The sequence below is a fragment of the Mustela putorius genome, unplaced genomic scaffold (assembly GCF_011764305.1).
Source record: "Mustela putorius furo isolate JIRA1106 unplaced genomic scaffold, ASM1176430v1.1 tig00003899_pilon_pilon_pilon, whole genome shotgun sequence".
NCBI lineage: Eukaryota > Metazoa > Chordata > Mammalia > Carnivora > Mustelidae > Mustela > Mustela putorius.
The window spans coordinates 19119995-19136850 of NW_025422048.1; the positions used below are offsets into that span (position 1 = coordinate 19119995).

The 16856-nt window shown below is 49.6% G+C and overlaps 1 protein-coding gene across 1 annotated transcript in view; it reads right to left on the reverse strand.

Moving 5' to 3' along the window:
* Positions 1-15485, reverse strand: part of ARHGAP36 (Rho GTPase activating protein 36) — a 31018-nt gene extending 15533 nt beyond the window's left edge. The window contains exon 1 of the mRNA XM_004778715.2: positions 15307-15485. Coding sequence (XP_004778772.1) covers positions 15307-15364 — 58 coding nt within the window. The 5' untranslated portion in view covers positions 15365-15485. The remainder of the gene's footprint in view (positions 1-15306) is intronic.
* Between the last annotated feature and the right edge of the window lie 1371 nt (positions 15486-16856).

A 16856-nucleotide genomic window follows, 5' to 3' on the forward strand; every position in this document is an offset into this window, starting at 1 on the left:
ATGTATTCGCTACAACAGAGAGAAGAAATAAGACTCTGCCATCAAGCATTTGTACCTGCAGACCACAGCTGGGGCTTCTACAGAGTGGGCATGAGACAGAAAAGACCAATGGAGACACTCCCTCACACTATCTGAACAGACCCCTAGGAAGGAAACTTCTAGAATAAAGTTCTTCTCAGACTCTGTGCTGAGATGTGTTTTCCTCATCTTTGTTTCCCCACCCCCAACCTGCCTCTCATCTCCTTTGATGGTACCCTCCCCCAATAAGCACCCAATTTGCTGCCAGTTTTCTTTCTCAAAATCCTGTCTAAGTGGCTGTCATAGAGAATTGGGGCTGTGGGAGATGTTTTCTCGGGTAGCTGTCATTCTAAGAATGGTATTTTAAAAGTACATTAAAATAACCATATTTTTTAAATGTCTATCTATCCCCTCTTCAAAATTAGACCACCCTCTCAGCTATGATGCAGTGAAAAAAAAAAAAAACAAAAACAAAAAATCCTCGACCAGGAATCAGGAGGCCTGCCTAGTTACTAGGCAGCTGAGTGACCTTGCGAAAGTCGGTGAGCATCTCTAAGCCGAAACACGACTGGGGTAATTTATTATCATCCTGTTTATCTAAGAGCACGGCAGAAACACAACTCTCAAGTCTGCAGAGTCCTTGATACTTCCATAGGACTTCACCAACTCCAGGACACGGGGCCATACTGCTGCTGTCCACAGCTGTGAAGCAAGGGCGCCCCTAGTCCTCCGCAGGCCTAAATGCTCCTGAGAGGAGAGGAGTCTAAGCGGGTCTCCCAGTCTCTCCCTCCTGGAGCCGCAGCTCCGCTGTCTGCCCTTGACTCACACCCCCCTTGCCCCCCCCCAACCCCCCTCACCCCCCGCGCTCGGTGACGGCGGAGGGAGGGGGAAGAGGACAGAGAGGAGACCCGGCCTGGCGTGGCCTTTGTGCCCTCTGCCTGGGCCTCTGGCTGCCACCGTGCCGCAGAGCGCGGCCTTCTGGCCGGGGTGCGCCACACGCGTCCCGCCCCGATGTGGCTTGAGAGAACGCAGAAGCTACGAAGTTAAACAAAGCCGCGCGGCGCGCAAAGACCCCTCTCAGCTTCCACTCCCTGCTAAGAATGCGAAAGATTAAATCTTGCTCTCGAGCTCGAGGTCTGAACATTGAACGCAGAAACCTAGAACTTGTGAGCACTTGCGGGCTTCCTCTCCCTCCCTCACGTCGGGTCCTCCCTTGGACGACCCTCGCCTCCCCACCCTCATTGGGCTGCATTCAAGCCCCTGGGGCTCTGCCCCTGCACTACCTCTTGGCGACTCTCCTGGTCCGGCCAGGGAATGAGTGGCTGCGTGACCCGCTGGTCAGTCCTGCGGCTCGGCCACAGCCCGTCCTGGGACGAGGAGCTGCAGGCTCAGCGAGCGCTAAGCTCTGCGGCTCGGATTCCCCCACTCTCTGTTAAGCCTTCCGCGGTGGGGCAGGGGCTGATTCATAGCAATTTTCCACGCAGCAGCCAGCTGATTGCCTTACGCATACCTGTTTGCTAAATTCCCTGGGCTACTCCCACTGTTTCTCCCTGTACCCCACAATCTTCTCTCCTTTAATTCAAAGCTGATCTCTCCTTCAAGATTCAGCCCAAGGGTCCCTTCCTCTGAGGGCTTTGCAAATTTCCCCTCCCCTAGCCATGCCACACAATCTCACATTACAGGAGAAGGAAAGGCAGAAGTGGAGGTTTAGATGGCTAAGAAACTTACCAAAGGGCACAGAGATCATTAGTGGCAGAATCAAGAGGAAGACCCAGAACTCCAGGATCGAAGCTCAGCACACTTTTTGCTCCCTTTCATTGCTTCCCCTCGGGCCTTATTTGTCTGGCACTGGAGGGCAAGGGACATCTCTGGTTGGCCCTTTGCACTCAGGGGCTGCATCCGCAATAACCCCCTCCCCTCCTTGCCTCGTGCTTCCAGCTCCTTGTTTCCCATCTTGTCCAGGGCCTTTGCTCTTGCAACCTCAGAGGCAAAAAGGTCATTTTGTTCAAAGTCCAGTGCAAGAGCAAACAGAAGCTGACTTCGCAAAGTCCTCCACCCACCTGGATGAGAATGGCCTCAGTAACGCCCCCCCCCCAACCCCCACAACACATATACACAAAACCATAGTCTTCATCTTTCTTTCTGTACCTCCTTGGCACCTTGCAAAATCAGAAGGCACTCACACCTGCCCAGAACATCTTACCTTCTAATACCTCTTCCAAAAATGCTGCCCTTCCAATCTGCAGCCCAGCACTTATATGTACAAATCACTGTTCAACCAAGCAAAAATATAATATTCCCACGTACTAAATTTTCACATCTGATGCAACAAGGATAATTCGATCTTATAAACACAAGCTCTCAAGTGGGGAGAATTTCAAATATGCAATTACACCCCCTCCCAATTGGATTTTCTCCTCTCCTGGACAAAGTGAATGGACAAAGGGAAGGTGTTGTTGATGCAGAGGGACAGGAATGGAAAAAGAAAGAGTAGAGTCAAGAATGCCAGAGACTATGGGTGACCCTGGCAAGAGGGAAGGAGCAGGAAGCAAAGCCTGGGCAAAGTAGAGAAGGAATGAAAGAGAGGGGAGAGGAAAGTGGGGAGATGCTGACTCCAGGTGGACACAGATACTGGGGCAGACCAGGGAGACAAGGATGACTCCCCAAAGGTTCAGGGAGGTTGCTCTCAGGGACCTGGATTGGACGTGAGATCCAGAAGCCCAGTGGCAAGTCTCTCTTATGCCCTAGCAAAGGGAGAGAGCTTCTGGCTCCAGTAGCAGCATGGGTGGCGCTCTTTGCACTTGAAGTACCACCTCACCACCATTAGGACCAGGAAGATGCTCTCTTTTCCTCCTCTTCCTCCCTCCACCTCACCCCCCCCCCCCCCCCCCCCCCCCCCCCCCCCCCCGCCCCGCAGTTATTCAATAAATCTTACCCAAAAAAGGAATGTAATTTGAATGCTCAGGGCAGTTTTCCTTTCCGTAGAAGAAGAGGATCTCTCCCTCTCCTCCTGCAGAAAATGGGTTGGGTGCTCCCCCTTTGTACATTCTAGAGCACCAGATCAAGAGAGGGGGAGAAAGGAAGGGAGTGGCAATTTGAGGCTGGTCCAAATTGTCCTGGCATCTCCCTCTTTCTCTCTTTCTCTCTTTTTCCCCCCCAACCCCCCCCCGTTGGAATTTTCTGTAGCCCCTCCTTCTGGCCCTGGCAGCTCTGCCCCCCCTCCCCACTGCAGCATCCTAAGCCACTTCCCCCACCTTTGTGATACAGGACTGATATTGGGGTGCATCTTCCTGGTGATGCTTGCTTTCTAATGTGGGATCTTAGACTAACACACCACAGAAAAATTTTAGTTAAGAGTGGGTGGGTGTCACAGAAGATGAAGAGAGAAACCCATTCAGATAGCCAACTGCCTTGTCAGGAAAGCATCACAGGTCGGTGTTGGGAGCAGTTGGGAGAAATGATTTGAACCCGAGTGCATACGGAGCCGATTTATGCAGAAAAACAGCAGATTGTTGGCTTGGGTTATAGTGATCACCTTGGTAACATAAATACATAAATACTGCGTGATATATTAGTGAAAAGGTAGATCACTGAAGATCACTCCGTGTCCATTTTCTCATGTGCAAAATGGGGGAGTAAATGTCACCCTATAGCTTGTGGGAAAGAGCATGTGAAATAACATCAGTAAAATACTTAGTACATGGCCTGGCACAGAGACCCTTACCTCATGAATTTCCTTCCGGTGTTGGACACAGGAGGGAAAAGAGATTTCCCAAGGTTGCATAGCAAGCAGCAGACTCAGGATTGGAACACAAGTATCCCAAACACCCCCCTAAGAAGGGTGCTTTCCACTTTACTTCCTCCTCTGAGAAGGCTGCCAAGGCTTTCCTTGGGGACCCAGCTGGAGTGGAAGCAGGGAAGTGGGTTAGGAGCCGATTCTATGCGTCTGTATATAGTGACTACCACTTAGCACCAGTCCCAAGGGCTCGGGCTTCTGCTTCATCCACCTGCTCATCCTCACTCAGGTAATCTCCCCATGTCATCTTGGAGTGATTCATTGCCACTTTAGCGCCACCTCTGCTGCTGAGCTCTGAGACAGTGACTCACCCTCTAGCTGGCCAGGGCCTCTGCCCTCCAGGAAAGAGGCTTTCTTCTTAATTGACCGCAGAAACCTCCGAAGCAGTGGAACAACATCCTTCCAGGCAGGCTTAGAAATGGACCACTTTGAGGAGGAAAGGAAAAGCCCCCTCCCCCAAAGCCTTCATCCTCTTCCTCCCCACAGTGCCTGGGGTGCCACTTCAGGAATCCTCTCTCTGGATTCCTTATGATAACTCCTTTGGTGCCCTCAGGTCTCGGCGTTTCCAAAAGATTTTACCCAGGACATGTCTTTGCCGCCTGTATACAGCCACAGCGCTGTGCCGCGCACTGTGCTAGGCACCCAGGTAGGAGGAGATGTCCCTGGCATCCAATGAGTGCTCACCACAAGTTTTTTGAAAAGAGTAACATAGCTACTTGGAAGGGAGGAGAACAGGGGTAGAAATAAAATAGGTAGTACCTGTGAGGAGTGGAGGTGATGGGCAGAAGGGCCTCACCGCTGCCCCAAGGACTGGGTCTGTGACCTGGAATGTCTTAAGACTCCCGAGTGGCGTCACTAAAATCACTGATGCAAGCTTTTCCCTTAAACACAGACCGTGGCTTACATAATTGAATGCCACTGTCCGTCCTCTGGCTTTCTGGCCTGGCTTGGGGGCATCATCTGGGAGCCACATATCCCTCCCTCTGAGTTCTCGATGCCTCAAACTTTCAAATCTTTATCTTTGATGAAGGTTGGGGAGAGGAGGAGGGCCTGGCAAGGAACGGAGATCTTCCAGATCTTATCCGGGATAAGCACTTTGCTTGCGCTTCCTCCTTCCAACTTCACAACCACCCCGCCGATCTAATTGAGGGACTTGCTAAGCTAGTCAGCTACCCCACAGAGTAGGGATTCGAACTCTAACGAGTCTCGGAAGCCTGGGCACCGCGCTTTACACAATGCGCGGCAGGGGGCAGAGCCTCTTCCTCCACCTCTCCTCCACCCGCTGCGCATCTCAACCGAAAGGAGGAAAGCAAGCAACGGGAGCCAAATGGTCGTCTGGCCGCGAGCCTTCTGGGGTGACCTCTGTAGCCTGTATCCCAGAGCTCCCTGCAGGGGCTACCTTGCCAGGAGTACAAAGCACCTTTGGCGACTCTACCGCCCCCTGCCGCCAGTGGCTCCCTGGCCTTGGCCGCCGTCCTCAGGAGGGCTTGTGCACTAAGAAAACAAAAAAACAAAACACAAAAAAACTCACCGGTTGCCCAAGAGCTGTAACGGGCTGGTGCGGGCTGCAGATAGCTCTACCAGATTTGGTGACAGAAGCGGGAGGGAGGAACATTTATGTGTCCTACTATGTGTCCAGCGCGGGGTCAGTGATTTTTATGCAGAAAATTAGTTGCTTTGCAAAATAGTGAGTTCTCCATTAAGAGACGTCTTCAAGTTAGGTTAGGACAGGTTTCGCAAGAAGCTTCTCTGCAGAAATCAACTCCTTACTTCTTCAAACCATTAAAGCCCTCCACCCCTAACAGTTGTCCACTCTTTCAGGGAGGGGAGTTAAAAACACCCCTTGGGGGGACAAAGGTCAATGCGGTGTAGGGGTCTGGGGGATGGTGCAGGAGGAGGAGCCACCCGGGGGGTCGTTTATACGCGGAAGCAGGGTCCCTGCGAAGCCTTCACGCTCTCCACCCGCCGGCGGATTCCCCAGACCTTCCAGTTTTCCCGGGTTGCGACCAGATCCTGCCTGGACCCAACTCTACCCCTTTGCTTGGGACGGGGGAACAGGCGCGTTAAGGGGCGTGTTAAGGGGGCAACACCTCAGGTCAAAGGAAAAAAGCGTCTATGCCTGCACTGCCTGGCCAGCCCATCGCTCCCCGCTCCTTCCTTCCCCTCCTCCCCTCCTCGCCCCCTACTCTTCCGCCCGGCGGGAAGGAGGGGCGGGCTGTGTGTGTGTGTGTATGTATGCATGTACTCGTGTGTGTGCGCGCGCGCGCGCTGGTGCTATTCGTCTGTGTGTGCGTTCGGTATGTGGCTGGTTGTGGGGTGTGTGTGCGCGGCGCACGTTTTAACCCGAGTGCTTGGTGTGGAGTGTATTTGGTTTGCGCTAGGACATGGAGTGTGTGTTTTGTGCGGTGTTTGTGTGTGCACGCTTGTAGATTGTACGTTTGTGCTTGATTATAGTGTGACTATGTAGGTGCGATCTGGATGTGGGTGTGTTTGATGTATGGTTTCTGCCGGAGTTTGTGGCCGTGCTGTGGTGAGTGTGTATATGTGTGTAGTGTGCATGTGTGTGCCTGTTGAACCTCGTGTGCATACGTGTGTTTGGTGTTTACCCTTAGATGTGCTATGCAATATGAGTTTACAGGGGGCCTTTGTTGGAGTGTATAACGTGTGAGTTCATGAGCGAGATGTCTTTATGTGGGCTTACTTAAGGTGTGTGTTCAAAGGTTCATGTGCATGAAGGCGTAGGGTGTGTGGGTCTTTGGGTGTGATGTGTTCATGTGTGTAGTGGGGACGCATGTGGCTAGTGTATGTGTTCAGATGAAGGGTTGGAGACCATGTGTATTTTGGAGTGGGGTTGCAGCCTGAGTCTGTGAGTACGGTGTGTGAGAGAACAGGGTTGTCTAGAGAATCCAAGTGACTGTGTGCTTGGTGTTTTTGTTTTGTTTTGTTTTGTTTTTAATTGGGGGTGGTGGACAAGGAAGGAGGACCGGGCCCGCGACTGGGGCAGGGTCGTCCTCTGGCCTGACCTGTCCTGTCTGGGTCTGCCTGCCCCTGGCTGGTGCCCTCCAGGCCCGCTGGGGCAGGGTGTGAGCTTACCTGGCTGCTTAGAGGAAAGAAGAGGAGGGCGCTGCACGTGACTGGCCAGGTAGGCCACCTAGGGGCGAGGTGCAGGGGCTGGTGGGAGTAAACTGGAGAGATTCTTGGTCACTTGCCCAACAACCCTTCCCCCACCAGGACATCCCAGTCCTTGCTAGCTGAGCCCAACTATTTGCTCAGGGCCTTGCTGTTTCACACCTCCTTGGCTTTGTGTGGGCAAATCCAGTTGCCTGTTATCCCTTTCCTCCTGGGCCTCCTGACAAGCTCCTACTTAATTTTTGTAAGACTTAACCTAAGAGTCACAAATCTTTCTCTGCTTTTCTGTACCCCTCCCTCCCAGTTGAGGGCTCCCTCCTTTGAGCCACCACAGTTACCTCTTCTTATTTCTCATGACATGATCGTACTGCAACTATTGGTCTCTCCTTTTAAACTCTGAGCTCCTGCAGAGAATGCCCGGTATATAGTAAGAATAATAGTAGTGGTCATCATAATAATGTTACCATTTATTAAGCACTTACTGTGCACCAGGCATCAGGCTAAGTGCTCTTACATGCATTACCTTCTTGAGTCCTCCCAATGACTCTGTGGGGTACGTGGAGCTATGATTATTGCTATTTTACACATCACACATCAAGCTCAGAGAAGTTAAGTAACTTCCCCAAGATCACACAGCCAGATGAAGGTGGAGCTGGTATTTAAATACAGGTTTGCTATGTTCCCCAATCCTTTCTTCTATACCAGGCAGCCTCACCAAGAGCCTTCTGATTCTTGCTAGGCATTGAAATCTTTATCAAACAGTATCATTTCCTAACAAATCTTTCTTTTGAGTTTACTGACAGCACCAAGAGTGTTCAGCATAATTACTTTTTTTGTCTCTCAGACAGCTGATACCTTCTCCACCTAATTACCTGCTTTGTTGACACCTCAAAATCTTTAATTACTCTAGGCTCATAAGCATCTCACCAGTTCTAGTTCTGGGAGCTCTCCTTAGGCTGGTGCTGAAAGAAAGATCAGAGAATGAGTATTTTCTAGCCATAAGATCAGGAGAATTGGGTATGGAGAAGGTGAGGGGTCAGGATGGAGTGAGGGAACGATTTCACAGCTCCCCCAGATCTGTTTTTATAGCATTACCACCAGAACTTGGTATGCAATGAATTTCAAACAGAATAGGCATCTTCATATGAAGCTGCACATAGAAAAACAAGCAGACCCCCCCTCCGGGAGAAAAGATTCCCGAATGGCCCCATTTTGTATTATTCATGTTTGGTGGGGAGCACTGTACTTGCCTAATGGGGTTCATGCTGGTCTAATGCTTTCCAAGCAGCTTCATAGGAGAAATCCAAATTAAAACAATACATTGCATTTGGGGAAACACATTTATTGGGGGGGTGTCAGGCCAGTCACGGCTTCCAGCTCAGCCCCCGGGGAACCAGCCTAGACTGCTGCGAAGGGGTCAGGGGGTGGATAGAGAGGGACAATTGAACTGTGGTGAGTCACTTCACCACTTTTCAGGGGGGAAGAGAGAAGCACGATTAAATTGCTGCTGTTATTATTGCGCCCTTTCGACTGGCACAAATGAGCCTGGTGTGCACTGGGAAAGCAGCTGGAACACCCATAAAGCTTCTGCCAAGCTGGGTCTGGGTCAGCACCTCATCCTGGGCAGGCAGAAAAAAAAAAAAAAAAAAACATTGCCTAAACTAATATGTAGCCAGAAAGTTTCCTTTTGAAAAAAAGGGAAGCGAGGATGATAGAGAGGCCAGTCTAAGTCACTCACCGCCCATATGAGGAGTTGAGGGAAACTTCGGCGTCTCCCACCATCTAGTCTCAGACATTTGGCTTTCCTGCTACTGTGGGCCAGTCTGACACCTCTTCTGAATATACCGGCTTCACCTGCACTTCCTCAAAGTCACTCCTGTGAGTCTCTCCCTCTTCTAAGGTTCTCTTCCTGCCTCCCATCCCAACACACACACACACACACACACACACACACACACACTACTTGGAGCTTAAAATTCCCACTATACATCTCTCTCTCTTTGGAGTTCATAACATGAGGATTACATGGGGAATTGTAAAGGTGGAGAAATGCTCTAATAACCCCCATTACTCCCAAAGGTAAACAGAAATTTGCTTGTTTTCATACTAAAATAACCTGTAGGGGCAAGGCACTAGTGTGAATTTTATTGAAGAGAGAGATCTTAGTTTCCCCATGAGAGTAAAGCCCTTTACCTATGAGAATCTTCACCTTTTCCATGGGAGCAGAGGAGCTTAGGAGTGAGAAAGCTTTAAGTTTATATCCCAGCTCCATTGCTTACTTGCTGTGTGATCTTGGGACAGCTAGTTCATCTCTCTGAATCTGTTTTTTTCATCTGTAAATTGGAGATACTATCACCTGCCTTAGAAATGCTCGGATGACTGAAAGGGGTAGACTGTGGACAGTGCCAGCCAAATGCCTAACATGCACAGTAAACATTCAAGAAGAGGTTAATTCCCTCCCTCGACCACTCCCTCCCCCCGTTATATAGCCCTGAGTGTCTCAGCTACTTTGTTCAGAGACTGAAGCTGCCTGACTGAGCTGCCAATTTTCCTCATTACTGATGTGTCTGACACTCTTGAAATAGTCCCTCTTCTTTCAGGACAATGTTTTGATCAGCCTAATGCAGCCCGGGAAGAACTGGACCCTTAGTCCAATTCTCACTCTGCAGTTTCTCCTGGCAGTGTTAATGAGACCAAGGTTTCAGTGGTAATACTCCATGGAGGAAAGTTTCAAACTACCTGCCCAATGTCTAGACTCCCCCCCCCCCAACCCACCGCCCCCAGTTATGTCCTGAACTCCCCAACCCTCACTGCAGCGTGACTATTTCCTGGCTAAACTGCCCCCCCCCCACAATTCCTGTTCTGTTTATTCACCGCTACCTTAGAAATTAAAAGGGATTTCAAAGGCCACCTTTTCTCTAGTAGCCACCAAAGTTGGGAGATAGATGGGGTGATGAGGAGAGAGATGATGGGTATTTTTCTGAGATAAACTTTGCAGCACACAAATAAAGTTCCAATTAGTTGTTTATCTGTGCTCAGTTAAAGGGAAGTAAAATCTACCCTTTGCCAAAAATGGTAAAGTGAGAGAAGACCCCCATCTGTGCTCTTTCCTCCCTGGTGCTGTTGCCTCCCTCTAGAGACAAAAGCAAGTCACTACAAGCTAAAGCTGCATTTTAAGCAGGAGGTGGTAGGGGAAGGTTAAAAAGTTGATGGGGGGTTGATATAATGCCAGAGAAGTATAATAAGCAGAGAAGTACTGAGATTCGAGGCCAGACAAAGCTCTGAGAGACTGGGCTCCAGGCGTTTCCAGTCTCTGGAAGATGCTTTCACCTTCTCCCCTCCCCCACCCCTCTTATTCATCGTGCATGTGCATGCTACCACTCACTGACCCCCAGACTCCAGCATGCAGCATTATTTCTTCTTGAGTCCCTCTGAGGTCTTAGGAATTTAGAAAAACTTCTCCAGTGCTTACTCACAGCTGCTTCTGAGGAGGCCCTGCCACCTCTACTTGGAGGAGGGAAGAGGGAGCAGAAGCAATGAAGGGTCAGCCATACCATACCTCTGGCGACCCAGGGGTTTAGCATAGTCCCTGGCCACTTTCAAAGCTTCCCTGAGTGCAGGGACCTATTGGTGGCTGGGTATTGGGCACCCATGCTGAGCAAGCCGTGTGGTTTCCAAGAGATGTATCTGAGACTTGACAGTAGCTGCCAAGGCTCATCAAACATGCCATCTACCTACTTCTGCTGATACATGTGAGAACAAATGATACTGTCAGGAGGAAACAGAAAGCGTTTCCTAGTGACTCAGAGCCCCGGCAATGAGGACACAGGTGGTATTTGCACTGCATCTTCCAGCTGAAATGTGCACTTCTTCGCAGAAAGGAATCTATAAGTAATCAAATAGATCGGAGACCAGAATTTGGACTCTGGGCAAGGGAACAGTAGCAACCTCATACAGACCACCCAGTAATTGTCTGTTGTATATCAGCACAGGGCTAGGAGCTCTGCAGATGTTCTCTCTTTTAATCTCACTCAAGCTTTGAAATCACATCAAACAGGGCCAGAATCCTTGCTCAGCCACTGTGTGGCAGTGAACAAGTTACTTAACTTCTCAGAGATTTTGTCGTCGTCGTCGTCTTCTTCTTCTTCTTTTGGTTTGTGTTTGAGCTTTTGTCTTTAAAATATTGGTAATAATACTTACCTCATAGAGTTGTAATGAATTTTAAATGAAATCGTTTATGTAAAATGACTGGTCCATGGTAAATATTTGGAGAAGGAAAGCACATCTTTGATACCTGAACCAGAGAGGATATTTAGTGTAATTGATATTACCATATGAATATGATTACTCTTATTTATAACCTGGAAATGTAGGCATTATTACATCATTTGAAGAGAGACTAAATAACTTGCTCGCAGCAACATTACAAAAACAGGCCTGGGACACAAACCAGCTCTGCTTCTTCCCACCCAGTTTTAGAGGACACTTCATGGTCATTAGGGAGACCACATTTAGCTGACTGATCTAGAAATTACATTTAAACTAAAATTTGAAGGAAAAAAGCCCTTAAACACTTTATAGTGGGATTCTAGGTTGTCATCTGGACTATTTGCATATCATAGGCCCTGTAATAACCTTTTGAAAACATTTTTAAATTACAAAAGTGATGTAAAAACAAACCTGATAAAGATTTTAAGAAACAGAAATAACTATTTTGACCCCCACTTCATAGAATCTCTTACTTGACCTTGTTGCTGAATTTTCTTCCACTCTTTCAAAAATGCATACTTGACACAATTGTAATCATACTGTTTCCCACATTGCTACATAGTCTTCATGAACACCATCTTTATGGCTGTAGACTAGTCTGATAAGTGGTATGTCATCCAGTCTGTTTAACCATTCCGCTAGTGTAGGATGTTTAGGTCATCTTAGTAGATAAGTGTGAACAAAGGAACAATGTTGCTTTCACATTGCCATAATCACCCTCAGGGACCTGGTGTCCTTCTCTATCAATGCCCAATAAGCTTTTTGTCATTTGATATTTAAGCTCGATGAATGTCAGCTCTTCTGCTGGAGTCTGAGGTACTTTTTGCAAGTTTTATTTTCAGCCAGTTTTCATCACACAGATTCTGTATATTAGCCTCCTGGTGGGTAAAGTGTGGGCTCACCCAGGAACCTAAGCTCAAGAGCTGCACATTTTTTTTCCCTACAGATAAATGTCTTTTGAGGTGCAAATAAATGATTTACAAAGGAATTTTGGGAAGTCCTGCTACTGGTGAATGGGGGTGCTAGTCAGATAGCATGACCAGGGGAGTGGGTTGTCACACTGGCAAACTTGCTCCAGCTCTGAAAAATTATCCTGTTACAGTTCAACCAGGCCTGGTCATAGCAAATTGATTGGGTCCCATCTCCAAGAAAGGATCAAATTTGTATATAAAGTGGGCCCCAAGGTCCCTTCAGCTTAAGAGTTTTGGCTGCTTTACAGAAGCCCAACTGTCTGAGACTAAATCCAATGCCAAAAGCAAACTGGAAGAGACAAGTTCAAGTGGATCAATTTTGCTGTCCCTTTCTCTGGGAATGAAGACCTTTCTAAGCCACCATTCTTCCCAGATCTCAATGATGCCTTGTCCAGATGTCTTCGTATGGTTGTCCATTGTCCACTGACAACCTCAAAAGATTACTCTGACATACCAACTGTCTCCTCAGAAAGCAGGGATATGTGGTCTAAAGAACATTTAGAATACTTCCTCCACTCTTTTCAGTCGGTGGCCAGCTACTTTCCCCCACTTCTGATGCCAGAGGATTTCTGGAAGGCATCTGAAGGGAGCACCCTGGGCAATTATAACCCTATGGAATATCAATAATTAAGCTTCGTGTTACACGGCATTTGTCAGGGGGGAATGCAATGAATGGGTTCTTACCTGGTCAAAAAAAAAAAACAAAACAAAACTGTACTCAAAGACTAATTACTTATTGCAGAGTGATGTTGTGTGACTTAAACGAGATCATACACATAAAGGATTGAGCCTAGGGCCCAGCATCTTGGAAGCGCGTCATAGATAATTGGCTGCTATTGGATGAGTACTAGAGCTGGGGTAGGCAGTGGTGTGCCACCAGCATATGTGGGGACACAGGTCTTACCAGACTGGAAATTCAGTAGCAAATCTAAAGTCTTGCACTTGGGTTCAAACACAAACACCTACTAAATACAGAATGGAGACTCTAAAAAGAACTTGGGTTTTCCTCTTCTTTTTTTTTTTTTTAAGGAAGCTTCAGTCGAAAGTACTTTCAAAATAAACTATTTGTGTGAACTGTGTGGCATGTCCATGGGATTTGTGTATAGAATGTGCATGTGTGGTGTGGGCATATTGTACTCTGTGTGAAAAGTACGCTATGCATGTGAAGCGTGTGTGTTTGCACATTAGTGATTTGTATATGGGCATGTGTTAAGTGTGGAAATGTGTATATATGTGTGAATTTATGGCTACTTATCTGTGTACCATGAGTGCAATGTACGTTTCCAAAAGAGGGAAAGTCAGCCGTCCAGGACTCTATTTACAGGGGCACAGCTGGAAGTCCTCTTTTGGCCAGATCACTAGGCATTCACAAGTTGGAGAGTGTTCAAAGAAGAGCAGCTAGATGCGGGTAGGAGACTTGCAGCCATGTCACATGTTATACAGATGAAGGAACTAGGGAGGTTTGGCCTGGATAAGAACCGGGGTGAGTGGGGGTGGCGGAACAGGGAGGGTTGGCACTGTTCCCTTGGAAGGATCATGAAGGTCAGCACCAGGGCCAGAAGGACATAGATTTGGGTTTGGTTTAAGAAAAAGCCTTCAAATTCTAATGGACAAGAATGTTGTTAGGTGGGAGTGGGCTTCCTTGTGTGATACTAACCCGCTCCCAATAGGGTATTCATAAAGGAACCATCTTATCCTTGATCTCATTGGAGTCACACCACAATCTTGTAGACCAGGTAGGGGTGGAAGGGTCCCCCTTACTCCTTTTGGTATCGGGTGCCTGAGCCATATGGCCTTAAAAGGCATTTATAAAACTCCCTCCCCCCCTTTATTCCAATTTATCAGGATCACATAAACCTGAAAGAACATACAGAACAAAAAGTTAAATTTTCTTTCCTTCTCAGGCTTGCCAGAGACTGTACTTGAATTTGCTAAGCATGCTGTAGTCCCTTAACAGTATGTCAGACTCCTGGGATGATTCTCAGCAGGGTGCTGAGGCTGACAAGAACTAAAAGCAAATTTTTGCTGAAATAAGTTAGCTGAGGCCCACCCTCTCCCTGCCTCTCCTCCCCCGCCCGTGAGGGGGCAGAGGAAAGAAGAGACAGCCCCAGGTTTGGTCTATGGCTGGTGACCAATGACGCACTCTCACCAATATAGATTTTGGAGGTGGAGACTATGGAAAAACAGGTGGCAGTGGGGGCAGGTGGCAGCCTGGAAGGGGTGGGGCCTACCAAGGGGGAGTGAAGGACAGTGTGGGTGGGGGTCCTGGGAAATCTCAAAAAGAAAAAAGTCAGTCTCCTGAAACTTTAAGGAAAAATAAAAACAATCGGTTTCCAAAATGTGCCTCATAGAAGCCGTTCCAGAAAAGAGGTGAAATGCCACCCACACATTTTGATCCGTGCTGTGATCTTTGCACACCTATGGCCTCGATTCCCCAGGCAAAGGGGAACCGAGCATTGATTTCAGACACCCAAGGAAATACCCAGACTAAAGACCTCCGGCCTTCGACCCTGGGCTGTTTGGGGCAGTGGGCTGTTGGCAGGGCTTCAGCAGAACCAGATTTGCTGCCAACTCCTTATATGACCTTGGGCAGGCCTTTGCCGTCTCTGGGATTCAGTGTCGCCATCTCTTAAATGAAGGGGTTGAATTCGACGACGGTAAGGGGCCAACGGTGATATTCTGTAGTTGAGACTGGGATGCGAGGGACAAGCTTCAGACGAAAGGACACCCCCTCCACTCCCATCTTCAGAGTCCCTGGGCCCTGACCGCCCTGCCAGGGACGTTCCCCCTCGGGGCTTTAGGGTCCTTGGGTTGCGGGACGGCGCGTTGGGGCCCCAGGGCTCCGCAGTCTCCCTGCACGGCAGAGCCAGCGACTCCGCCCCCGCGCTCGCCCAGAGTCCCGCCGGGCCATTAGCGGGATTGCTCGCGGTTCCCGGCAAAGCTGGTGATTTATGCGGGGCCTCGACGGGGCAGTCCCTGGAGCCAGGAACAATTAGCTAAAAGCCAGCGGGGAAGGGAGGCGAGGGGGCGGCGAGCCAAGCCCCAGGACGCCCAGCCGGGGCTGCAGCGCCGGCCGCCCGGGGCCAGAGCACCCCAGCCCCCCTAGTCGTGGGCCCCACTCACCACGGCGGGGGCGGGGCTCAAAGGCCGAGGCGAAAAGGCAGTCCAGGATCCACGCCATGACCCGCGCCGAGTGCCGGCCGCCTTGCAGCTGGCTTCCGCGCGGTCCCCGCACAGGGCCGCCCTAAGTAGCCCCCGGTGACCACGCCCTGAGCCGCACCCTGCACCCAGCTCGGAGTGTCTTGGTCACCGGACACCTCGGGCTTGTCACGAAGGGGGCAGGGCCTCAGGGGAGCACCCCCACCCTCCCGCCGGAGGAGAGGCTGCGGATCCCACAGCCCCTTCCCCCACCCGGAGGGAGGCCAGGATGCAGCTCCTGTCCCCGGGAGCTCACTCTGAGGGCGGGACCCTGCCCCTACCCCAGGGAGCCCCGAGTCTGAGGGGAGACGCAACCTCAGCCCCAGTGAGCCCCGAATCTGAGTGGGAGGGGAGAGCTCTGCCCCCAGGAGCCCTCGATCGAGTGCATAAAAGCCAGCCTGCCCCAAGGAGTTTGCCGGCGAGATGGTGCAACTGTCCCAGGGAGCTTCAGATCTGAGCGGGAGGCTGTATCCCAGCCCTACAAACTCCCATGTTTGCGGGGACACATCATCTCTGCCCTCGGGAGACCCAGTCTAGGGGGGAAGCAGTGTCTGCCCCAGGAGCCCTGAATCGGAACCTTCTGTTTTAGGGGAGGCATCACCTCAGCTCTTGGTAGCTCCAAAATTGATTTTAAATCACTGTTCCATTCTACAGAACCAAGAATGTGGTAGGGGAAAGAGAGCTTTGTCCCCATGGAGCCCCGAAGCTGAGAGTACTTTTACTGCCCCTGCCCTGCGGTTCCCTCAGGGAAGAGGGAGATGCTATGCTTCCTGAGAACCTCCGTTTTTAGGGGGTTGATCTCCAAGTGAGGATAAAGAATGCATTGTCAAGTATGTATAAGTATGGGGGGGTCAGTTGCGAATGCATTGTCAAGTATGTATAAGTATGGGGGGGGGGGTCAGTTGCCGCTGACGTACAGATTCCGCCGCCTATACTTTTTGCTCAGGGCACTGGCATAGGAGGGGCACCAACATTTATTTTTAGAAAGAATTTGATATTTGATATTTCAATGGGGGGTGGTACTGTGTTGGATTTTATTACACTTCTTCTGTGACCTTGTATTTTTAAATTTTAAATACATATGGGGGCAAGTACCATAAGGGGTTCAGTGTTTAGGGCATCTGGTAGTAGTAGACCAGCCCTGAGCTGCTTAAGTCCATGAAGCCCAAATTAATTTCTCCCCCAGTCCTCCATTGGTAGTTGTAGGGACGTGACTCTGTGCCTTGGTTTTCTCCACTGGGAAAATGGGGCTCTGTCCATCAAAATTCTAGTGAGGAGGTAGCAAGAAATATGAAAAATCCTCTTCCAACAGCTTGATTGCCAGCCTGAGGAGTGCAAACTGCAAACACAGGTCCTTTGGGGAGAGGAGTTATTACATTTGCTTTGTTAATCACTGATATTAGCATTAATGCAGCAGAAGGGGTGCATAACAGGGAAGAATAACCTGTACTTTGTTATGCAACTCTTAGCAAAGC